The 26,622-nt window shown below is 40.8% G+C and overlaps 1 protein-coding gene across 1 annotated transcript in view; it reads right to left on the bottom strand.

Moving 5' to 3' along the window:
- The window catches only part of PTPRS (protein tyrosine phosphatase receptor type S), a 307,849-nt gene that overhangs the window by 101,564 nt on the left and 179,663 nt on the right, over nucleotides 1–26,622 (bottom strand). The window contains 5 exon segments of the mRNA XM_030218889.1: nucleotides 1,115–1,420; nucleotides 9,107–9,251; nucleotides 10,704–10,837; nucleotides 14,986–15,567; nucleotides 17,160–17,429. Coding sequence (XP_030074749.1) covers nucleotides 1,115–1,420; nucleotides 9,107–9,251; nucleotides 10,704–10,837; nucleotides 14,986–15,567; nucleotides 17,160–17,429 — 1,437 coding nt within the window.

Raw genomic sequence — 26,622 nt, forward strand, 5'->3', positions numbered from 1 at the left:
AGCTGAAGCAACCTAAGTAATCCTTAGTTATTAGAAAGGATAAAGACATATTCTTGCTCCTTTGACTCAGAGCAAATCTTTCTCAGTCAAGATCCACTGGATTCAGTCTCTGGACAGTGGGCATAATAGGAAAACTGTGTTTGTGAACTGTAAGACTCTGCAGAGTGGTAGTGTTAGGCACTGCTGCAAATTCATGTTTACTCTTTCCAAAAATACTAGGTCTAGGGGGGCACGCAATGAAGCTACAAAGTAGTAAATTTAAAGCAAATCAGAGAAAATATTTCTTCACTCAACGTGTAATTAAACTCTGGAATTCATTGCCAGAGAATGTGATAAAAACAGTTAGCTTAGCGGGGTTTAAAAAAGATTTGGATAGCTTCCTAAAAGAAAAGTCCATTATTAAGATGGACTTGGGGAAAATCCACTGCTTATAGGATAAGCAGCATAAAATGTATTGTACTGTTTTGGGATCTTGCCAGGTACTTGTAACCTGGATTGGCCACTGTTGGAAACAGGATGCTGGGCTTGATGGACCTTTGTTCTGTCCCAGTATGGCAACACTTATGTACAAACACTTATATAAGACAGGCAATTGTCCTCATGCAATCTAGATCTGCTGTAGCCTCAGAAGCAAGAACCAACTGCAAATTCCAAAATCCCAAAACAGAGAGTGTTCCAACCTTCAAGCCATTCACGTCACAGTGCAAATTCTGCTGTACTCCCTAAAGGGGTTTATTTATTTACTGGGATTTATTAACTGCCTTTATGGAGAGAGAAGCGAATGCATACTGAGTCTTCTCATTTTGTGCAGATCCTGCTATGACTCTAGGTGAAGAGATGCAACTGTAAACTGCCAGACCTTTAAGTTCACTGTGGGTTTTGACCAGACTACCAAAGAGGTAAGGCAGTGCACCAAGAATCTTTACTTGCAGCTCTCTAGAGTAACAGAAATTCAGTAAACGCCAGTAAATACTATGGGTATTGCTGAACCATAAATTGGGGACAAAAAGAAACAATCCCACATACAGATCCCTCTCTGGCTTTATGAGTAGCAACTATATTCTTTTAGGACCCCAAGATAGATTTTATGCAAAAAGGTAAAATTTGGAATTACCATCTTCATCAGTGCGTATGATGATAGGTGCACTCTCTGGTCCTGGTCCCACTTCTGTATGTGCCACCGTGGTGATTCGATATTCTGTCCACTTCTCCAGTGATTCCAGGAGGATTTGATTTTCATTTGGGGATATTCCATTCACTTCTTTAGGCTCTGAGTTCTCCGAGTTCAGTGCTCGATAATGCACGCTGTACCCGGCTAGAATGCCATTTTGGCTTTCTGCCGGTGGTGGACGCCAACTTACCAGAATGGTGGTGGACCTTGTGCTGACACACTTTACATCTTGAGGGGGGGCAGATGGTTCTATTAGGGGAAAAATCAGGGGGAGAGGGAAAGGGGGCAGAAGAAACAAAAGGTGGGAAAGATAAAAAGAAAAAAAGGAAAAGATAAAAACTAAAAAAAAATCTCTACGAAAATCAAAAAAATTTAAATAAACGTAACTAAAATAGGGGATTTAAACAAACCGTAAAACAAAAATATAAGAAAATAATTGTCTATTTCTGAGTTTTCAGGAGGCCTTTTCTGAAGAGGAACATGTGTGTACATTTAGGAGTTAATATTTGTAACCCTTAGGTGCTGTCTGCAAAGTGATTTTAGTAAAGGTGCCACTTATCATATATGTCCTGGGTAGTTATAAACTTTGTATATGTTGTGTAGGTATCTAAACAGATGTCTAGGTCTGCCTGTGTAAACTAGGCAAGTATTTTATAAAAGGCTCAGTAAGTTGTGCCTCAAGATACACATAGAAATAGCAGCATATAGAAGTATGGAGGTTGGGGTTGATATTCAAAGCGATTTAACTGGCCAGAAACTCCCGGTTAGTTAAATAGCTTGTTCGGGGCTAACCGGCCATTTTCAAGGTCACTTAACCAGTTGGTGCTGCTGAAAATGTCCAGTTAGCGCTGAACTCAAAACCAGCTCTAGGGGTGGAATCAGCATTCAGGCTGGTTAAGTGCCAATATTCAGCACTTAACCGGCCAAGGTCACTACATAAATAGGACTGCATAAAAGTCAGTCCTATCTCTGGGGTCCTTTTACCAAGCTGTGGGAAAAAGGGCCCTGTGCTAATGGTGGGGGCTGTTTTTACTGCACACCAGGGCCCTTTCTACCACAGTGGGTAAAAAGCCCCCAGACACACATGGCCATGCAGTAAGAGAAATCTTACCACGTGGCCATGAGATGGGGAGCCCATTGACGTGGCGATAAGGGCTCCCATGCTAACCTGGCAGTGACTGGGCAAAGTGTGGCAATAAACAATTACCACCGGGTTACCGCCACGCATGCCATTTCTGGGGGGGGGGGGGGGGTCTTTTTTCCCCTGGAAATGGGGTGGGACAGTAGTCCAGGAAGAATGAGCATTAAGCCGTGTTGGGCTTACCGCTGCCCTGTGAAAGGGCCCCTTTATGCGGTTCCGCATAGACAGTTAAGCGTTGAATATCGCACTTAACCTGCTATGCTTTAGCTGGCTCTGCAAACTGGAAATTCAATGGATATGGCCCGGCATCGAATTTCCAGGCATAACAACAGAGGGGTTCAACAAAATGCTGAGCACAGCTGGCTGAGCACTAACCCGGATGACTTTGCTACATAAATGTGTATAGACAATGGATTTGTAAACATACACATTCAAGAGCAGCTAACTAGAGCCTGCCTTACAAAAGTTAAACTTTGCCCCTGGGGAGGTAAGTTTTGAACATCAAACGCATTCACCCTCGAAGCACACCTCTCAGCCCAAACATAGAAGTTAGCCATGGGTTATGCATGATTCTAAGAAGATGTCACTGTATATGTGTTTCTCTTAGTCTTTTCCTCCCCTTTCTCCCAAACCCCCCCCCTTTCTCTGCAGGAAGTTAATTCTCTTGTAACTGTAGTGTTTGCCACAATCCTATAATGTGAAGCTCTCTCTTTTCGTGACATGCATGTTTTAACCTCCCCTTCCTTCCACCTGTGGAACTGCCCCAGCCTCATTCTAAATATTCTGGGGATGTTCATACTTTTTAAAATTTTTGTTTTATAAATATTATGGGCTGAAAATCAAAAGCAATATGTGGTCATTGGTGGGTGCTGACAGCATAACTGATCTGTTTTTAGACTCATGGCCTGGGTAATCTGTGGCAGCTGACCACTGGGAAAGTAGGGCAGTGTCCAAGGGCCCACTTTTCCCTAGCCTCCATTTAATTTAATCACTTTTAATAGGTGGTTAGGAGTCCATGACCCTTATTGCTCGGGGCGAAGATCACTATCCGCCCGCCTCTGTGAGCAATGGATAAAATTTGGTCATAATTTGGGATTGGATTGAAGAGTGAAAACTTACAGGATAGTTACAGTATTCAGCTGTATGTTGAACAAATTTGCTGCTGAATATATGTATATCTTTACACAGATATCTGTATAAAGTTAAAAGGATAGCCTCCACTGAATATTTACCCTATAATGTAGTATTAGTTACCATTTCATTCCAAATATGGGATTTCTAGAGCTGCTGCCGGAACGACAGGGTTTAGAACCATTCTATGCTTGTTATACTGTAGTGTTAATCTGTGTGAAACCAATAGTTCAATAGCAACAAAGCCCCAGTCTAGGTACTTAAAGGAGGATGCCCAACACCTGCCACTAGTTAAAGGAAATTAAATTGAAAAACAGACAAACTGAAATAGAAAGAAACCAAACTTCAAACAAAATAAAAACCGACAACCAAATGTCAGAAACTGAAATGAAGGATACTTAAGAAAACATATAGAAAGGAACAACTCTTTCTCTCAGCAAATCCCAGCCACTTACCTACCTTCACCTCGTCAACTGCTAATTATAAGACTTGCTTATGAAATAACATGAGAAAACAAATTAAGAGGTCAGACTCATCTCCTAAAAGGGTTCTGTTTTGTAAAGGTTTGGCATAGTGAAACTATTCCTTTACATTTGTATTTTTTTTTGTTACATTTGTACCCTGTGCTTTCCCACTCATAGCAGGCTCAATGTGGCTTACATGGGGCAATGGAGGGTTAAGTGACTTGCCCAGAGTCACAAGGAGCTGTCTGTGCCTGAAGTGGAATCAAAACTCAGTTCCTCAGGACCAAAGCCCACCACCCTAACCACTAGGCCACTCCTCCACCTTGCTCTTACTCAGAGACGAGCCATCAACTTATACAATCAACTTGTATAAAGCATCTGTAACCCCAAGCTATCCCCAAAATATTCAGGGATGCTACAACAAATGCTAATAGAATACTGAGAATGATAATCACAGCCTATGCTTGCTTTGTCTAAATAGGAAGGCAAAAAGTTCATAAATTCAGCAAGGAACTCAGATTCTAAAACCCGCTGAAGAGATGGTCTGACCTCACCTACCCCATTCCATTCCGAGCCTAAGACTGATGAACCCAGAACTCCACCCTGGCACCTGGAGACACCATTTTCATATCATAATGCCTGCTTTTGGAATACACTCACTGCATCTCCTTCCAGAATCTGCTATCCTTGCAAAGCCTTGGAGTGTCCCTCTAGGACAGGGCAGCTTTAAACCCAAAGACCAAACCAAGAGCATTATGACCTGTACAAGGTCAACACCCTAGTAATGGCAGAAAAAAATACTACTTAGGAGTGCCTGGTACTCACTGAACTCACCTCCACAATCCAGTCCAACTTGCATTCATATTCTTCACTCAGAAGGGAACAGATGATTACGAGATTCAAAACAAAGCAAATAAGATCTTAGAATTCAATTCATGAAGATAAGTGGGGGAAAGAGAATTTTCACCATCACATTCCCCATTTAGCTCTTTGGAGTCTAACCCATTGGAGAACAGAGGTGATTTTCTCAATTTATATGAGAATGAGTTAGCCCTTTAGTAGAAGCTCTTTGCTCAGAATGCCCATCACAAATTTACAGCAGTGCTACACTATGTCTAGAGGGAAGATCAGAATATGGACAAATATGGGGTAGCAGCAATGACAAGGTGGACTGTTTTTGTGAATGTACTAGAGACCAGACCGTACTCACCTGAACTGCTTCTTTTAACAGGCTTTAAGTTGACTGTCCAAGCCCCAAGAATGACCCTTACTGACTTCTTAAAATGAAGTACTTTTAACCCTTGAAGTACCACGGACTTTGGATATTTTATCTAGGGACACTAATATTGACCTAAGGAACCAAATGCAAAGGAGGTTTCTGTGTCTCTGGGAACAAATTTGAACTTCTATCTAGATGTTAAACTCACAGATGGCCCCTTTTCTCTTCTGTTCCTTCTATGTAGAAATATGTCCCTCACTATAAACCTAGTCATACAATAGGCTGGAAATCCTACATTCTCATTAAATTACTATTGCCACAAATTCAGCTTTGGTTTCAGAAAAGTCATATAATTTGTTTTAGCTTTATATGTTGGAAGAGAGGTTTCACAGCTTGTTACATGCTCACCATCTGATCACACATTTATGAAGAACTAATAGTGTGAAGGGATGAAGAGCAATCATTTCCCTCAAGCTTTTAATTCCTCTTACTAGAACATTACCTTACACAATATGCTCTCATTTTTACAGTCCTTGTATTACTTAGTTATGGCCCTGCAATAGCAAGGTGGTGACAAACGTTTTCTGAGGACAAGTAGAATACATATCATGCTAGCCACAATGGTACTGTCTATGCTTTCCCAGTGAAATGTGTGCCTGTTGTTGCTGTCTCCGGTACTTAAAGAGTTAAAACCTGGTTACTTCAAAGAGAAATAAAATATACTTTACCTTTAGTTTAATGGATTTAACTTTTTTTTAATGACACCTGGGACAGGCACCCTGCTGGAGATGCAGAAATGAACTGATCACATGACTGCAAGCATGAAAGTGTGCACTGTATGGGTAGGAGTAAGCCGTAGTGAGGATGCATGTCTATAATAGCAGCAGCCAGATAAATCACATCACATGATGACAAACGAGCTGTTATGTGGAAAAAAGATGGGAACCAAGCAAGACCATCCAAAGTGAGAAGGGGAAAAGATCAAGAAGGCTCACGGTGCACCTTTTCTTGAGAGCATGCAGATAGACAGGAACAGACAGAGTACAATGCAGTTGAGCAGAGTGTTCAATGAACAGGCTGCGGAGAAAAGACACAGAGCCTGTCCCGAGCCTCTGCAATGTCTCCTAGCTGAAGAATATCACCAGAATCAGGGAGAAGCAACTTGTTCCTCCATCAGTCAGCCAGGAAAAAATGTGCAACCCATTATAAAATTGAAGAGTTTAGAAAGGACACATGTTGTCATCTTTAACTAAAACACTGTCTTTCACCCACTAGCTTGGGTATTTACAAATGTTGTAACATATCTTTAAAATTAAAGAAAGATTTCATTCTGGGCATCTTTGCTTTGATCCACTTATCTAGAAAGAAGGGATTCTGCAAAAGAACCTAGATGTCATCATGACTATTACCCTGAGCTTCGCACCATCATTGCCCATTGTGACATCTAACACATTGGACTGCCCCCCCACCCACCCATGAACTCTCATAGACCACAGTGCTCAACAAAACCCTCCCCTCCAATACCATGGGCATAAAAGATCTTGCAAACAGAAGTAGAGTGTAGATAGGACTGGACGCCTTTTTGTCATTTTTTTTCTTCACTTATATCTAAAATTCATGGTTTGCTGTCAAGCTTTACGATACTGATTGGTGTGATCCAAAAATAAAATAGGGCAGTTTCAGCAAACCACAGGAAATATATTTTTTAAAATTGTTTTGAAGAAGGAAGAAAAATTCTGAAAGGAGCCAAGGCCTTGAGAAGCTTTGAGAAATTCTGTCTTTGCAATTCTCTCTGATGTGGAAAACACTCTTACTCCAGAGAGAGAGAGAGAGAGAGAGAGAGAGAGAGAGAGAGACAGCAAGAAAGGAACTGAGGCACTTACAATTAAACTACACAAAAGAAAGGAAGAGAGTTAGCTAGCTGTTTCCAGTTGTTAAGGATTTATGAAATGGAATTTCTCAGGCTGATCAGCTCATTTCTGAGCTAGTTCCACTCATGACTACTGAAACCGCGGCCCAGTGATTTACTAGAAATGAGAGGAGACAGAAAACACAGAGAACAGCTGCCACAGCCACTCATGCAGTGAAAAACACCTAATTTAAAAGCAAAGATCTGTGAAAAATCCAAGTTTAAAGATTGCCAGCTAGGGTTGATCATCCCCAGGGCAATGAGTGAGGGTTCCAATCCATTAAACTAAAACCAGCTCAGTTTGGTTACATGTTCTCCATCCTGGAGTTAATGCAGGTCTTCCATCTCTACCTTGTGATAATTATTCCACATATCATCCCCAATCCATTTATGACTTTAATGGGTCCACTCTTGGTTTTCACTGAAATGCTCATCCTTTGTTATCTTCACCAACAGTTATGCATTGGTCATCTGGTCTGGGAGCATGAAGCTCCTTTATTTCTTTCCCCATACACACTTTCAAAAGCCAACATGACATCACCCTACAGGATGTTGTAGCCTAACAAAAAACGATTACTGAAGTTAAGAATTACTTGCTATAATCCTTAAAACAAATAAGTGTTGATTACAGCATGACCTTTAAAATTCATAGTTAGACCTGGGAATACATTAACATTTGTTGTACGATTTGGTCTTTTTCTTTTTGGTTTCTATGTTCATGTGTCATAGTGTCTTAATAAAAATGTTTGAACATAAACTTCATAGTTAGCCAAATGAATATAACAAGTCATTTTTGGAATGCAGTGTCTGAAATTATATCAGTATATAAAAATGAGCAGAAGCTCCACTGAATGAAACGTCATGACCCCATCACAACAAGAGACAGCTCATACTACCACTGGATGGAACAGTGCTGGAGGTACTATAGAAGTATATTGAAGCCTGGATCTCACTGTAATCAGTGAAGCTTGGGCCTTATAAAAGGGTGGGAATTAGATCCTATTTATCTCCACGGTGTAAGACACTAACAGAATTATATATATATATAGGAAAATTATCAGTATTTTAGGCCCAATATGCTGAACACCCTGGGAAGGGGGGAACAAGAATTTCTGCTGAGAATGTGCATGCAAAAAAAGTCATTAGTATCAGGCCTCCTCTCCTTTCCCCAGTAAATCTCTGCACAGGCTGCGTAAACCTCAAGGTTCTTTTCTTCTTTTCTGCTGGATTATTACTCCATTCACTCTTGTTAATGGAGCAGTCTCTAGCCAAACAAAAGAAGTTGAGGTGGTGTCCTTAACTGAGCATGCTCAGCTCTAACAGTTGATAGGCGTGCACTGGGCTGTATGTCTATTAAGACCCCAAGTCTGAGGCATCAACTTCTGCTGACAAAACAAGGCTCCCTCACTTCATTAATTTTCTTGAACTTATCCACAAACTTTCTTGTTAATTCAGTGTTAAAGATGCATAAAAATAATTTCACAACTTAAAAGAACAGTAGGCTTCTCTTTCAAGGTTTCCTCTATTCAAATGCCAAGTTAAGGGCAATTTTAAAAAGGATCTAGGCAGGTAATTAAGAAGTTATCCTGAGAGAGCCCCTGGGGTGAAACTGCACCCCTCAGAGCGCCTCAGTTTAGCTGCCTCATGAAACTAGGGATTTAGTTTTAGCTGTGGCAAAAATAGGCTGCATGCTTAAAAATATGTACATAGATTTTAAAAAATCAAATTCATGTATGCATTTTCGAACAACTGCTGACTAGGCAGAAATACCAGGCACTTTGCAACTAATTCTCAAAAATGGAAGCTACTTGCTTAGTTTCCCTTTGACAATTAGCTACAAGGTATGTGGGTAAAAAAGTCCCAACATTTTTTCAGTTAGTTTTCTCTAATTCCTAGGCTGTGCTTCAAAAATATCCTTTTCTGATTTGTATGTTTGTGCATTCACAGAATCACAAACTTTTGTTTTTGCCCCGAAATAACTTCCATACACAGAATTAATGCCATGCCCACCAACCCTATTCATCACAATTCTTTCTCCCTCAAAGAAAGCTGGGAAAAGAAAGACACCTACTGGACTGCCGGGTTCGTTCCCGGATCTCTGGTGTCCAGGCCCCGAGGCCTTGCTGAGAACGGGCAGCTAGGCGAAATATATAATCTGTATTTGGCTTCAGGCCTTCCACCGTGTAGGAAGTCATTGGTTCGAAGCTCTTCAGTACCTTTGGGCAACACATTTAAAAAATATGAGACATGGCAGATACCTCTTCAAAATCATGAATGAAGGGGGCACCTGTGTCAACATGCACAGGATAGGAATCAAACAGCACCAAGAAACTGTCACAAAAGTTTGCCACAGGAAGTCTACCTGCTGTGTTGAAATCATTCACCAACACATTCCATTCTGAGCAGCCTCATTCTTGATTTATCCGCCTGCAGTTGCAATGGTCGTAAGGGGTCAATTCTACAACTGGGCGCCCCCATTTAGGTGCCCTAATGACATGCAGTAGGAACCTATTTTATAATGGAACCCAGGTGACCAGGTTCCATTATAGAATACTAGCATAACCAGGTAGTGTGAGTAACATTTAGGTGTCTGCAGTTACACCAGCCCTAGAGCTGGCATTCAGTACAGACACCTAAATGTGGCAGAGACATGTGTAACTTATAGGTCCAATGCTCCCCCTGAATATCGCCGAACAGCAGGTGTAGTGCTGTTAGGGTTTTAAATATCAGCCAGATAGTGTTCTGTAATTTTCACGTGTAAATGGGAGCCCTCCCCATGTCCTGCTTTTGCTGTGCCCCCTGTGTATGCCCCCCCCCTTGTAAATATGTGCTAAATAACTTAAGTGAGTATTTGCAGAGTAGTGTTTAGGTGCGCTACTAACACTTAAGTGGATATGTGTACAAACATGCATACGAGTAGTAGTATTCTAGATATTTACGTATGAAAGGGGTCTATATATGCAGGTGGCTAGATTACAGAATTGTCCTTCACATATCCCTTGTTCTCCTAAATTTACTGAATATTTAATGGATGCCTGCCCATGGTGTGCTGAATGCCAAGACAAGTTTTTCAAATCCCTTAGGCACTACATGTGAGAACAGATAAGAGTCTGGAGGCAAAGGCTAACAATGCCAAAAGCCAAGGGAACTTTTCAACTTACATCCTTAAAATTCTTCTGAGCAATGGTCCAAATTGTGTAACCCAGTTCTTGAGGGCTGCCAGCATGTCTTTACAGAATATCCCCAACAGAGATTTATTTGCATACAGTGGCTCTAGCTAATGGTAAATTTACACATTTTGTCTCCTCTGAATATCAGACCTGTTGGCAGCAAAGGCAAGAGTCTGACACGACGCCATCCTATCTCACTGGTTTATTCACTGAACCAATATTGCTCATTTACCTTCTTTTGCAATACCTCTTCAAGGGGTATGTTTACTAAGGCACACTATTGTTTTTAACATGCGATAATGGTTGACGCGCGTTAAATGCTAATGTACCTATAGGAATGCATTGGCGCATTAGCGTTTAACGCGTCTTAACTTTAAAGGTGCGTTAAAAATGCTAACGCCCCTTAGTAATCATACGCCTAAGGATTTATGAATTTCTAGTACTATATCTACCTTTCCAAGTTTATTTGCAGACCCCTCACTCTTTCAAGTGATTTACCTCTTTGCCAAGGTCTCCTTCCTTATAGTAAAGCTCATACTTCACAATGCTTTCCTGCCGGGATGGACTCCACATTAACCCAATGCTGGTCTCAGTTTTGGCTTCGGCTCTGAAGTTCATCGGTTGTCCAGGAACTAAGACCAGGGCAAAAGCAGAGCAGGAAAAAGGAGTAATAAAGTGGGAGGAATACAATGTGCTTATTGCTTTTCTGTGTCTGACATCTATAGCTCCTCCTCATATTAAAGCCCTCCTATCCCTTTATGGAGTTGACAGATATCCTTATGAGAAGCCTGCATTCTAAAGTTGCTATTCTGAGAGATATGATAGGCGCTCTTCTCTTCTGGAGAAATAAAGCACTCTTTTCAAAACTTCAAAGCAAAAGTGCTGAATTAAATCAAATTAAACTCTATCCATGGGGGTTACTTTTTATACAATAGTGGTGAACTCTGGCAGAAAGGGTAGGCAATGCTTAAAATTGCTCTGCAGACATATGATCATTGCTTTAGCTGGGGGGTTCGGCTGTAGGTATATGTCTAGTTGTAGAGTGAGGGAAGGAGATGCAACATTAAAAGGAAATAAATACTAAGGGGCACTTTTAAAAAGCAGCGCTAAATGGTGGCTTTAGCATGCCCTTATGCGGGTCTTTCTTGCGTGCTAAGGCCATTTTTAGCAGAGCACTAAAATGGGCAATTTTTCAATTTTTGTATTAATGGCCATGTGCTAATGCTCCAACATATAAATCAACAAGATATTCTATCTCACCTTATACTCTAAAGAGGAGGAAAAGACTTCAGAAGCTCAGGATACCTACATGTTCTCGTTGTTAGTTAAGCCAAACCCATTACGAGTTACTTTGACTCCTGAACTGCTTCGTCACTGGTCTAAAAAGCCTCCGTTAATATGAAAAAAGATTTATGTTTCTTTTTTTACTTCTTTTTATAATTCTTATAAAATATTCAAATAATGCAAAATATTTTAAAAAATCAGGTTACTTAACTTTGCTTTGTTGCATGCAGAAACAAAAATCTTTTTCATATTAACGGAGGCTTTTTAGACAAGTGACGAAGCTGCTCAGGAATCATAGCAACTTGTAATGGGTTTGGCTTAACTAATAACGAAAACACGTTGGTATCCTGAGCTTCTGAAGCCTTTTCCTCCTCTTTAAAGTGTAAGGTGAGATAGAATATCTTGTCAATTTATAAGTTGGAAGATTTCAAATAACAGGATATAAGCCAAAAGGATTTTGTATGTGCTATGTTGCCCTTAGTGCACTGTCATTAAAAAAAGATTAGCGCATGAGCCCTTATCACTGATTTTGTAGGCTGTTAGGATTCACGCACTAATCCTGTGGTAATCAGTTAGTGCACAACAATGTAGCTGTACTGATTACTGCAGGCATGCTCACTTTCCGTCCCCAGACACGCCCCATCTGCAGTAAAAATAAAAATAATTTTTTACTGCACGGTGTGTGTGCACTAAACGGAAACTTACTGCAGGATGCCCGAGCATTAGTGCTTACTGCAGTTTGGTAAAATGGCCCTTAAGAGATGTACAGAGCATGTCAGGGAAATACTAATCACTTTAATCCATTATGTACCTCATCTTTCAAATGTAACAAAACTTGTTTTTCCCAGTTTCATATGGTTGACTGTTTGTGCCCCTACAACACTAATTTCATGTCTTAACTACAAACTGTTTGGCCTTTTGTGATTTGTTCTGTGCAAACTTAATTCATCCTAATGCTGTTGATTACAATTACTGCAGAATGCAGAAGACCTTGTTTTATTAATTATCAGATTTCATGATCATTTTGCACAGATAGAACAAAAAGTGGAGACAATAAGAGCATATAGGAACCAGATGATTCTTTACTGTCAGCAGTGATAACATTGGAAGAACCCAACACAGCTGTGTTTCAGCATAATAAACAAAACAAAATCTCATTTAAAGATGATAATGGAATCAATAGCTGGTTCTTAATTCTTATACTCCTTAAGAAGGTGTAAAAATAGCACAGCAAGTGATAGCGCTTAATATGCCACACAGCACAGAACGCATTGCTCATAGATACAATCTGTGCTGTGCGGCATATTAAGAGCGATCACTTGCTGTGCTATTTTTACACCTTTTTAAGGAGTATAAGAATTAAGGACCAGTTACTGATTCATTCCATTATCATCTTTTTTTTTTATTTATAAGAATTTAAATTTACAAGCAATAAAATAACTTGCCAGAAATACAGAGAAAGTAATTACACAAGAATTATTTCAATCAGGTAATTCTATACTCTTCCTTAGACCACAAAATAGGGAGAGTGAAACAAGACAAGGAGATCAATTAAACAACAGTAAACAGAAAAAAAAACGTGGCATTAACCTGATTATCCCCAGTTATTATTTATCTGAATGATTATTCCACATTGATCGTCTGGTTGGCTTCTTCAAACCCAAAATGGTGTATCATCTTTAAGCGAGATTTTGTTTTGACCCCTCACGCAGGCATATGTTTATGCCGAAACACAGCTGTGTTGGGTTCTTCTGATGTTATCGCTGCTGAAAATAAAGAATCATCTAGTTCCTATGGAGATCTTTTACTTAGGTGTGTTGGCGTTTTTAGCGCACGCTAAAAATAGGAGCACGCTAAATGGTAAAAATGCCCATAGAAATAAACTGGCATCTTTAGCGTTTAATGCGCAACTATTTTTAGCGTGCGCTACAAACGCCAGTGCGAATAAGTAAAAGACCCCCTATATGCGCTTATTGACTTCAGATTTTGTTCTATCTATGGTTTGTTCTATCTGTGGAGAAGTTTTTCTTTCTTTTTTTGTACTATTATCATATTCCACCAGCTCTAAGTTCTTTACATTTGCTCATTTCAGCTAGAATCAGATTCAAGCCACCATATTTAAATCTTTCCAGAACCAAGGTCTCTAATATATAAGAGATTGCCTGCCACTCCAAAACTAATCTCCATTCCTCCCACAAAGTGTTGTTAGGAATCCCTACATAGAGGGAGCTAATAATAAGGGGCCCAATATTCAAAGAAATTATGGAGTCAATATTCAGCCATTGAAATGCTCACCACTGACAACATTATTCCCAAATATTCAAAGCACTTGTGCGGGTTCCGGCTTTGAATATCTAGTTAAAGCACTTAAGTCGAAATTCAGCCCATGTTCATGGGTTACCGCATAAAAACAAGACAGACATTTATGCGATAAACTTGGCTGCTTAAGGGCTGAATATCAGTACTTGAGTGGCCAAGTGCTGACTCTGCCCCCAGAACTCCCCCAACATAGACAGCTTTGAGTTTGGCGCTAACTGTGATATTCAGCTGAATATTAGTGGCTAGCCCTGACCAAGCAATTTAACTGGTCAGCTGCTAGCTAAATTGCTTTGAATATTGGACCCTATGATTTTATACTCCTAAATTGGCCTCTTTGAAAATTTACTAGGTCAAAGTGCCTAAATTTATAAAATTCACTGAACTCCTAAATTTAGGAGCATAAAAATTAGGTGGCAACAGTGGAGAGGATGGGAAAAAGAAGTTAGGAGCTTAGCAAAACTTTTTTGCATTGCACTCAAAAATTAGGCTCATAAATCTGGGCAAATTAATGGCAGGCCTAAATTTGAAAGCATAACTTTTGAGCTCCTAAATTAAGATTAATTTTCAGCTGAAAATTTAGGATCCTAAATCCTGCTGAAAATAGGACACAAATTTAAGAGCTTAATTTAGGAATTCAGTAATTTTTTGACTATTGGGCCTTATGTCTTATTATATTGTATTTTGGTTGTATGTCCTGTTATTCACCTAGATCCCTCTCATGTGTATAAAAACATTAAAAATTGCTCTAGGCTGCTGAATGGGAGACCGTGTTCTGCCCTCAACTCACTTAAAATGTTCTTTTGGCCAATCTAAGCTTCCTCCTATCCAGTATGGGTTGTTACTGAAACTTACAGCCCATAGGGTGTTGGTGGGGGCGGACAGAACAAAAAACGTACAAAGTGCTGCAGGTAAGATATAATGAATTCCTTGACCAGAGAGAGCTAAAGAAGAAACAAGTCCTCGCAAAGGAGAATAAAAGCAAATCACAAAAGAAAGACTTATTTACAAAACACAACTACAGTCGATTCAATCTTATCATTGCTGCCTGACAATCCCATGCCATTCCACACAACCTTTGGAGGGGTTTTTGGTTTTTTTTGGATCTCCACTGGGTACCTTCCATTGTTGTGGAGGGTGGTAATTGAATATGGTGGACTATCATAGTACTGTGACTCACCTCCCTGCTGCGTTTTAACCTGGATTGGGTCAGAAAGAGGTCCATCTCCCACGGAAGTGAATGCCAAAACCCTGACCGTGTAAGTCTCGTCTTCCACCAAGCTGCTCACTGTAGTCAGAAGGCTGTCGTCTACATTGTGCTTTAACCAGTTGCTCACTGGATGGTCTGGCTCCATGGTGTAATAGACCCTGTACCCTCGAATCTGTCCGTTGGGCTCTACTGGCTCCTCCCATTGTATAATCATGGTGGTGGAGCTCAGCATTCGTGCCTGGACGTTGCGAGGAGCGCTAGCAGGTGCCTGCTCCCCTGTACGGGTCACCACAGGCTCACTGGGGGGTCCCTGCCCAATTGAGTTAACAGCTGACACCCAAATCTCATACTCTGAATTGGGGCTCAGCCCGCCAATACTGTATCGTGTAGTGGTAATATCTTCTTTGATTTGATACGGCCCATCCTGGCTCTTAGACTTGTATTCGATGACATAGTAAGACACAGGGTCAGGATTTCCCGAGTCCCAGGTAATTGTGATGCTGGTCGCAGTGGTCTCTGTTACCACTGGCGTTCCAGGAGCTTTAGGCAGTGCTGAAAAAGAAGTTACAGTTTGTAATAAAAGAGCATCTGACTTTCAGGGAATAGGAACTAAAAGTAAACACAAACTCCCCTCTTTCTTTCCACATAAGGTAAGCTGGACTATCTATGCCGCGGTGCAAAAGACTCATGCTCAAATAAAACTCCTGACATTCATATTCAACTTTGCCATGAGTTGATGAGGGACCATAGCCCTCAAAATCTAGTAGTAAATTTATGAATGACATTAGCCAAACAGAAAGATATCACCTATGACTTCGCTGTTGTGTATGTCTACAGTTACAATGCATAAATGATGCAGGGGCAACCCCTCTTGATCAAAAGTGGTACTGAAAGGGGCTTCAAGTTCTGGAAGACACGCTCTTTCCAGCCCTTGACAGGCAATGGTGGGGCACCTGGGTCACCCATTTTGTTATGTTGGTTTGCAGATAAAATGGGGAAAAGAACAGAGCTTATTAACCCATTAGTGCCCAATGTTCCCATAATAAGCTCCCATATGGGAATGTTGGGCACTAATGGGTTAAATAGATATGATAGTCAGATAATCAGATAGAAAACAGACAAGACATAAACTACACTTAGTTGGCTGCCTTTGGAAACTAGACCATCAACAGTGTTTCTAAAATAAATCTACAATGCATTAACCAGTGTGCATATGTTAAGCACCTTTTCTTTTGTCTGTTACTGCTCCGTTAGTAGAAAATATTCAAACATCTGGAGACCACAGTAGAGTGAGAAAGGAAATGCCTCAGACCTGCAATCTAGTGATTAATAACATACTGGGAAAACACACTTCAAACACCTCAATGAAGGAGCTTTCCCGCCTTATTTTCTTTTTCTTACAATTCATAATTACAATGTACCATTAATTACTACTGTAGATTTCTAATGCTAGTCATTAGTCTAAGATAACAATACTTTATTGTATTTGGAATGCAAATATCACATCTCTTTTCTTTCCATCTCATTTTATTCTTGTTCTTTTCCTCCAAACCATCTCTTGCCACCCTCCATGATGTTTGACCGTCTCTTATCATCCAGGAAACTGCTATTATATCTTCACTTTCAAATATGACAAATGTAAGGCTAGATAAGTGCTAGAAACCAGATGGTCTTGTTTTAATTAGCTTGTCTGAATCTGAGGCTCTCACTCACCCCCGTGGGCCGGGATACAAATGTGGGAGGTAAAAGATTTGAAAGTAGGTCCCAAGATAGATCCCCCTAAGTTAAGACTCAGCAGAGTCAGTCTACAGTCTGTTAAGCTTTTGTCAATGTAATAATAAGATGAAATGAATGTTTGACAAGTTTTGCAGTGGTTACATTTTCAGTGTATAAACCAAAGAGAAAAATATTAAGATGTATTAGAGTGATTCAATTAAGTAGTGGGTTCTTAAGAGGCTTTTGCAATAGCGTTTGGATGGGTCTTATAACTTTGTGAAATAGAAACAAGAAAGTTGAGAACCACCAATCTAAACTCAATGAGATATAAACTGATAACTCCCTAAGGGAGTCCTAGAAAGCCTGGAGCAATAGATGCATATCTCCAAGATATCGCAGGTGACATCCAGGGCTTTCCCCACACTTACATTTCACTGTAATTTGCGCAATGGCATCAATAACGCCTAGGCTGGACATAGCAACACAAGTGTAGTTTGCAGACTCTTTGATGTTGGTAAGTTCCAGAACGTTGCGTCCTACGGGCATGTCATCCTCTGGAGTCAGATCCTCCCCTCCCATCATCCACTTCACATATGGCATTGGTGAGCCAACTGCAACACAGGTGATATTCACGTTGCCCCCAGGCATGATTTCTTGGCTGATGGGTAGGATTGAGAATCGAGGTGCAACCCGACGAACTGCAAATGAAATGCACAAAGGTAATAAAAAAAAGTGGGAAAACTTCTTAAGCACAGACAGCACCTTCTTATGAAATCAAAAATAAAAACCAAAAGAACTTCAAAAAAAATTACTTCACAAACAATATAAAATAGATAATATATAAGACATAAAGCCATATTTCATAGCAACAAGGTTCCATGGATCAAGAGTAGACCCCCTCACAGCACAGAAAAATACACAAAAATTTATTAGCAATTTCTCATCTTTAAAGACAGATCTGACGTTTCAGATTAAAATCTCCTAAAAGCCCATGGGTTTCCCTTCTTCCTGACCTCTTGTTCTCTGGAATCCTGAAGTTGCTTTTTGTTACCATTGACTTCCTGCAAAGGCATTTTCAAGTGGCTGTTTTCCTAAGGGCCAGAAATTCCACAGCCTGAATTCTCTTCTCTTAGGACATATAGAACTTCAGGTCACATAATTCTTCTGGCACTTTTCCTTGTATAACAAGGGACCACTGTTCCAAAGGACCATTGATGTCTCTAACCTTGTTTCAGGCAGGGACAATGTGTGAAGGAGGAGGCTAAATGTTTTCTAAACTGATCAAGCCTGTTAACGACTTACTTCAAAGAAATCAAATCCGAGTCCTCCTAAGGAGCTCCCACCTTTATCCCTTACCTCCTCGCCCCAATGAATTCCTTCAGGGTAACTTGGAGGGAGGAATATGGGTGCAGGGCTACAATTTAGTTTGTGAGCTGTAAGCCTCCAGGAGGAGTCCAATGATCAAAAAGATGAGAAACTCTAATGAAATTTTTGTGGTTTTTGGGTGTAGAAACCCTAACGAAGCCTCTTTTAGATTTGACACGTTTCCATCGATAGATGCAGCTTTCAGATTCACAGACATCATGCAAAAATAGGTAAAAATAAATAAATAAATAAATAAAGAGAAAGAGAAAGAGTGTGAAAGATAAAAATGCAGAGGAATATAAACTCAAGGGCCACTAGCAAATGCCCACATGAATACAAGAGAGAGAAAGAGAGAGACAGAGAGAGAGAGAGGAGGGAAAGGGGTGGGGGAAACCCACTTTAATGCTGCATACTTTTATCAGCCGATGTGACCAAATGTGGTAACATATTGTCACATCTCAGCCCTGGTGCAATAATAATAATAATAATAAAAACAAGGTAATGAATTTGGAGAAAAACGTGACATGTTCTGTGCATCTGCTTAACTTAGAAGTGGATGCAGCTTCCAGACCTTACAGAGTAGAACATGGACACAGGGAGAAAGATTAACCTCCTTGGCTCTGTTTTCTGAAAGTGACCCTAAAACTCACATCTACAGCTTAGAGGGAGATAGCTCTAAGGTATCATCCAGGGTGAAATGTCAAACCCCTCCCTGGTCCTCACCTAGTCTGTACCTCTTCGGGAATTTGGGCAAGTCTCTTTCTCACATGCAAGACAGGAGAAAGTTAATGAGGTGAAGAGTTTTGTACACTGTACTATTAGGTAAGGAGAAACTCCTTCAGCCTATGCCAGCATCAAATAGAGAAGGTGCCTTCTCCCAGTCTGCACTACCATTGGGTAGGGTGGGAGGACCTCTCTCAATCTGCATTACCATGAGGATGAGAGAAGGGGCTTTCATCCAGTCTGCATTACCATCGTGTAGAAGGGGGGAACCTCTCTCAGCCTGCAATGCCATCAAGCAGAGAGGAGACCCTCATGCAGTCAGCGGTACCATCAGGCAGAGAGAAGGGGCCCTCACTCAGTCTGCATTGCTACTGGATTTGGGGGGGGGGGGGAACCTTTCTGGCTGCATTATCATCAGAGAGAAGGGGGTCTCCTTCAATCTCTTTTAGCATCAAGCAGGGAGACTCAGTCTATAAATAAATTTATAATAAGATGTTAAACTGGGGTTTTGTGTCTGTCTGGAACAGACTCCCAAGTGCATCCCTTGCATGGCAGATGTTGCTATGGTTACTTGGTCTTGAAGTGCAGTGTCTAGTGAGCAGCATTAAGTAAAAGCAGATATTGTATGATATGCAGGAGCTCTGGCAAGATTCTTTTAGAAATGAAGTCCCTCTTCTGCTTTGCTAGATTACCCAATTGCTATTGAATATCTTTTCTCTGCCGCTCCCATTCCTAGCAACCATCCAAAGCTGGAATTACAAAAGCAACATGGTGTGGTAGTGGTGGCACCAATTACTTTGCCCCACCCCCCAATCCTGGCCACAGACAAGCTTTATTTCATGGAGAGGCCTCCCCAAGCCCATTAAGGGTCTTCTGCCAACGGTATACATCTGCATGAAATCTAATAACGTACAACTGTATCCCTTTGGCAATCCTGGGACTTCTGTTCTCTCCCCCCCACCCCCAAAGCCCAATCAGAAGGGCTTCAATTAACTGCTCAGATGGTGGGCCTGTGAGACTCTATAAATGTTCGTTTCCCCCTCAGGAAGGCCCAAGAAGAGCCTATGGCAGGAACAAAAACATTTAGAACAAAGGCTGCATCTTTAAGGACAAGTCCTGCTCACTCCTCATTTAACATGAACCTTTTGTGACCCTTTCAGAGCACTCGGGCAAGAGCAAATAGAACCAAGTTCTAGAAAAGGGAAGAGCAAATACCACTTTGAAGCAATGCGCTCCTCTTCCATCCCTCAGCCCACCCTATTTCCCATTCTTACTGATTACTTTTATGATCTTCTTGTCCTGAATCACCTGTCTTGGTGGGAGGGCACTTAACAATTCAGTATTATTTTTTGTTTTCACATCTAAAGAACTTTTAGGTTTCAGAAAACAGAGTCACAGCAAAATCCCTTGAGACTCATGTCCAAGTCCGAAACAAGATGGAAAGAAATAGAAACAAAACAGAGGGGCATGCAGACAGAACAGGGAAGGGGAAGAGGAGATAGGGCTTGGGATGAAGGACAGGACTCAGGGTGGGGATTTAGGGGGACAGGGTAGATGTTATGCAGCTTTCTAAAGGAAATGTAGGAGGGAGAATGGGAAGGGAGGAAAACGCACATTGACGGACAAGATCCTATCAGCAGACAGCATTAACCACGACAGACACCAGCGTGTGATGCAAACACTGTGTTGTCATGGAAACAGGACAAGACAGTAATTCCAACGAAGACTGATTAAAACAGAATTAAAGGGTGAAGAAAAAAATGAAAAGAAAAACTAAATATATAAACCAGGTTTTGAATACCAAATATCAGAGTCTGAACGAGAGAAACCAACTGCAGGTGGTTAGTCTTTTTATTTGTTTTAGGTGGACAGTGGGAGAGCAAATGGCATCCACGCACTCACAGAATACAAGTCCAAAAGTGCAGTTTTATTTCAATGGAATCTTGGAAGGTGATATATTGCCAGAGAGGCAGATTTTTTTTTTAATTTATTGATTATTTTTGAGTAGAGAGTACCTTAAACGCCACTTGGGGCGAAAAATACCCCTCAGGGTTTTTACCAGATATGTGAAAACAAAGTACTACCTTCAAATCCAGCATAGAATACACACACAAAAAGTATCCAGTACCCTTGGAAGAGATAGCGTAGAGCAATAGAGTTTGAAAATTCTTGAAAATTTGTTAGTGGCCTGAAGAAGCTTGGACCTGGGTGTGAAGAAACAGTGGGTTTTAAGCCTGTAAACTGTATTAATTACTTTTTGAAGTGTATTTCTCTAGTTTGGCCAGCAGGTGGTGTATGGTTATGTTTAAAGCTGTTACAGAGAAATGACTGTTCCTTCTTTAGTTTAAGCCAGAGAAGAAGTTAACCTTCAGTGATGTGGCCACCTACTTTTAAAATTTGCTGTTCTGGGCTCTGATTAGCCCAGGAGCTCAAATTCTGCCAGGATATACTGGCTTTTTCTCCAGTCTTAGACAAGGAGAAGCGAGAGAAATATCTCTTTGCTGAGGCCCAGTGAACAATTATATTTAATAACCTGTGAGCACCTATATGTCCTGAACTCCCCAGGTATTATTTAGATAGTAAACAAATGTTTAGATAGTGTTATAATTGATCCATATTTCAGTTACCTCTTTTGCTGATTGCACCTTTTCTGTTCATTGCTCTAATTTTTCATGACAATAAACATTTTTAGTTTATTGCCTCTGCTTGTCTGGACTGACTAAGAATCCTGGTGGTTTGTGTGTTGGGTCTGAGTGCTTTCCAGGAACTGTGGGACCACTGGAAGTGTGGTCCCAGTAACCTAGAAATCAATGGGCATAATTTGAGAGCGGGAGACTCGCCCAGAGGTGGTTGGGACTCAGTCAGTGGGAGGAGGGTGCTAGTGTAGAGCACAAGCGGCAGATGCAGGCGAACCTGAGCTGTGCTAGGGATAGACCAAATGGCCATGGAGTAGCCCCAGGTGGGTGGTTAGGCGTTGTAAAAGTGGGTCACTAAGATTTTTCACTCAGTTTGAAGGTAATTTTATAACACGTTGTCTAAGCAGGTAAGGCACATAGGTACATATATGTCCCACTTTTATAAAGCCTAACTGAAGTCTCCTGAGCCAAGTTACAGCTGCTTCATGGCAGGAGTAATTTTGTGCATGTATATGCCAGTAGAAATCAGGAATTTTATAAAATGTATGTCTAAGAGATAATTCTACATCCACTCTGTTGTTCTCCAGCCCTAGTAACATCTATAAATTAACCCCCACATTCTATATAAGGCGACTAAAGTTTTGCTCGCAAATCCATGCTCATTGGCAATTTGCACAGGCAATTTAATTGAGCCAATCAGCACAAATTGGCTAACCAATTTAGTGTTAATTGGACTTAATTGGGATTAACACATTCTATAACGATCTGTCCATAAATCCTAGGACACATATTTTTTTTTGGGGGGGGGGGGGGGGCATGATTAAGGAGAATTTTTGGGATGTTCCTATGAATTATGTGCATTCTTATAGAATGCGCCTGATCTGCACCTAATTTAGGTGCCGTGTAAATGCAGGTGACACACGCTAGATGCTATTCTATCAAGTGCAGATGCCCTTTATAGAATACCACACAAAACATAATTTTTTCCATGTCAATTTTTTGGCGTGATTTACTGAATCGAGTTCTAAGGGGGTAATTCTATAACATGGCACCTTGATTTTGGTGCTACAATGGGGCACACTTAAGGCCAGATTCTATATAAGCTACCTAAAAAACCTGCGTGGAAAACATTTCCGCCTAAGCGTATTCTACAAGCAGCACCTACATTTAGGCACGGTATATAGAATACACTGCACCTAAATATCCCAGCACCTAAAACTATGAATCTCCATTTACACCAAAGAAAATGTGGCGTAAATCCCTGTGTGTAGATTTATGCACACTGAGCCATATTCTGTAACTACACGTATAAATTTGGGCACATCCACAGAACGTCCATAGCCACACCCCTTTTGAACTGCACAAATTAGAATTTAGGCACAGTTCATTACAGAATATGCTTACCAAGTTGTGCACGTAAATTCTAACTATTGCCATTTAGTGCTCATTATTGCTTGTTAAGTGCTGTTATCAATTCTGATTAGCTTGTTAAGCCAATTAAGTTATGCGCAGTGTGGATCTCTAGGCGCGCTATATAGAATCTGGCAAATTGCGTAGCAACATGCCCATGGGCCACCTGTGCTCTGCTCATTTGTAAGTCCCCCTTACAGTTACATGCTAAGCGATTTTGGTGTGCTTTGAAGAACAGCGCCTAGCATTTACATGTGTGAATGCCAATCATTGGTGCCAATAACACTCATAAGTTCTAGTATTCCATAACCTATGAGCATATTTGGGACCAAACATCGAGCACCAACTCACAGAATTAACGTTATATTGCATAAAAGTAGGTGTTATGTTTTTCGTGTATCTATAAAGGGTGATTTTAAAAGCCCTTTTTTGAGCATGTAAAATTCTGTTCTACATACTGAAATTGCTTATAAAATAACCCCCATCTGTCTCTGTAAGAAAAAATATTCAACAAATTGGGCCCATTTTTTTCAGGGTGCCATTCTGTTACTGTAATGTCCTCTTTTAGGAAATATTCACAAGGTTCTCACCACAGAAGAGGGCTTAGAAAATCCGAGGGGCTGGCTACAAACAGCTCTTCCACAGCTGTCACTGAGAAGTCACCCTGTTTGCCGTGGCACAACCCATCAAAATGCACTACATCCTGCCCCTCTCTTGCCACCACTACAGCCATAGTAAAATGTGAATGAGGACAGGCTTGCGCATTTCTATTCTGCAGGTTTGATATTTCAGGAGGCTTCGGGTCTCTTCACTTGTAATCCTGCCTCTCTCTTCGCCTGAGTTCAGTTGCTTCAGACTGATTCAAGGACAGACCACAGCTCTTTAGCACTGACAGGTCATGATAGGGTAACTGCTGGGGGACGAAAGAGGAGATGCAAGGAGAGAAAGAAGAGACAGGTATGCAGAAAAGAAGATACGAAAAGAGAAAAACAGAGAAGCATACAGAAGGTAAAGGTTAGAAAAAAAGAGTTGAGGGCAAGCAAAAAGGAACTGGAAGCTGTGAACCTATAGACTGAGTTACGGAGGAGGGGGGTGGGAGACACATCTGCCAGGAAGTAGCTGGAGCCATGGTCTACCCAAGATCTCCTCCAAATTGGTTCACATCTATCTGTTCTAAATGATGAGAAATTAACGTGTGTATGGGAGGCAGAGATGAGTTTATGATGTCTTTAGCCTTGTGCTTTCACTTTAAAGGTTTCCACGCTTGATGTATCTTGCAAGGCATATATTTTTTTAGGCCAAGAAGAGGTAAAAGATCCATAAGGTCTGCTTTGAATGTTTTGTAGTGAAGATGTCATGAAAATGAAGGCCCTTGAAGCATACCCAATTTAGGGTAGCACAATAATAAAAATGAGACAAATGTTTCCTCGCCCTGCACACAGTGCTTTTAAGCCTCACAGGCTCGCATTGTTATTTCTCTACACTAATGATCTGAAATATAATTGGTTAAGATATGGGAATAATTTAGAAGGGGATTGCAGGCCTCTCATTCAGCAAGCCCAAGGAGTAGTATCTCCTTCTTCTCCCACCCCCCATATCAGCCTTTCTTCTTCATTCTCTTCCCCATATCTTCAAGGGTAGCATTTGTTTCAACCACTCGCCTTCTGCTTCTCACATACAAGCCTTTCCCTAGTGTTTGAAATAAGTTGTTCCTAGAAGCAAAGACCAAAACTGGTTATTTCACAAGCAAAGACAGTCAGTCATGGTAAAGCTGGATTGGATTTAAAAATGTTCACAGGTCTCGTTTCTCTAAATCTGCTAAGAAGAGAAGATAGGGTGAGGATGATGGGTGGCCAGGGAGGACAACCTTCACTGCATCTAATTGGTATACCAAAATAATATTTGTAGAACCAAGTGTTAAAAATCAAGGTATCCTTAATATGTTCTTAGTTCGTGCATTCATTCTGCAAGGGAGATCCTGGTGTTGTTTTCTGTGAGAGCCATTTGTCAAAAGGTTTTTAAGTAGTGGATCAGCGACTGACAGCCTGCGTGCTAGTGATGCCAGTTATATAGGTAGAAGCAGTAACTTGAGTGTTTCAAGCCCTGATTCACAGTAACAAAACTCAAAAGAATTAAAGGGGGAAGGAGAAACATTAAAAAAAGGAAGAAAAATGATGTGAGCTTTTGAAGCAAGTAACTAAATGATAGCACATTTTGACACTCAGCAAGCGGGTTGCTCCAAATGAGGCGAGAGAAGGCGGACATTATCGGCCATTTTGGTAAGACAGAAGCCATTCTGTCTTTTTCCAAAATGAGGTGGGGAGGGGTGGGAGGAAGGTAGGGTTTGCCAAAATAATGTGCAGCCTCTACATTATTAGTGAAGTTTAGATTACACCTGGCATTCTTTCCTCTTTGCTTCTCTTGGAATCCTAAAAGTACCTTGTTAGGACCTCTCCCTTCACAATCTCTCTGTTCCTCCTCCATTTCATCTCAAGTTTCCATTTTTCTTGACATGGTCTGAATTAAGACCCTTGAAGGACAAGAGAAGGCCTCTCACCTTCTTCTTCTTCTTTTTTTTTTTTTAATGCCAGGTCAGTCTAAACAGATCAATATTCATATCTGATGTAATCTAAAAAAAAATAGTCTTCACCATCTCTGGAACTGAATTTAGCGCTGTCATTTTTCTTTTTAATTTAAGTATAACATTATCTGACTGACAGGCCAGTTGCTTCATTCAGATGGCTTTTACGTGGTAGAACAGCAAAGTCACCTAACCCCTACTGTAGTTGGTGTAACACACGCCAGCATGGACTTTTCTTTCTTCTTTAATTTGACAAGGTGTAATCTAATATTTTGTCCTTAAAACAAATAAACCAGCAGTGCAAAGGTGTACGAGACACAGGCAGGCAGGCAGGCAGGCAGGCAGGCGGGCAGACAGACAAGCTTTTCTACACTCAGCAAGGCACATTGTTCCTGCACAGTATAGTTACTTCCCAGGTGCTCTTGAGAAATCCATCTGCAGAAACACAGGTGACTAAAAAGCAGAGTTTTAGGCTTTAACCATGAAAAGTGGGTTTTGGAGACAAACTTAGCCATCTACCACAAACCTATGCTTTGTATGCCTTCTGGATCCTCTCCATTTTTTGTACTGGGCATCAGTTCATTGAAAGTGCTCCTCCAAAAATACACCACCACCAGTGAGATCCAAGTTCCCCCTTTTTCCCACAGAGGTGAACACCTCACTGAACCTGGCACTGTCTTATACAGGACATTAGAATCTCTTCTCCTCTACATAGACACCAGCAAGCCAAACTGAATGCAGGTTTGGTTGTTTGGAAGTGAATCTAGATTTTGATTCTCACTCTAGACCTAAGAATATATAAGACAAGTTAGTTTCAACACTGAGACCTAACGTCTGTTCTCCGTACAGTTGGGTGGATATACTGAGATGATTTGACACACCCACTGCAGGGCTGGTGATTACTAAATCCATAAAGCTGAACTTAGTAAAGGATTCTCCTTTATCATTGAGAGGAGGCCTTTATATTGCCATCTAACAACATCTGAGAGCACCAAAAGGGCATTAAGGGGGAGGCACTTTTAGCTACCGTTCCCCACTTCCTGCCAATAAAATTCACTGAACAGGAAGGTTTTGTTTGGCGATGAAGGACTGTTGTCTGCTTTTTGCTTCTGAAGACCAAAGAGAGGAGCAGTCCATAGAAACAAACTATGTAAACCATTGAGGGTTAGACCACAA

The sequence above is a fragment of the Microcaecilia unicolor genome, chromosome 11 (assembly GCF_901765095.1).
Source record: "Microcaecilia unicolor chromosome 11, aMicUni1.1, whole genome shotgun sequence".
In the NCBI taxonomy this organism is placed as follows: Eukaryota; Metazoa; Chordata; class Amphibia; order Gymnophiona; family Siphonopidae; genus Microcaecilia; species Microcaecilia unicolor.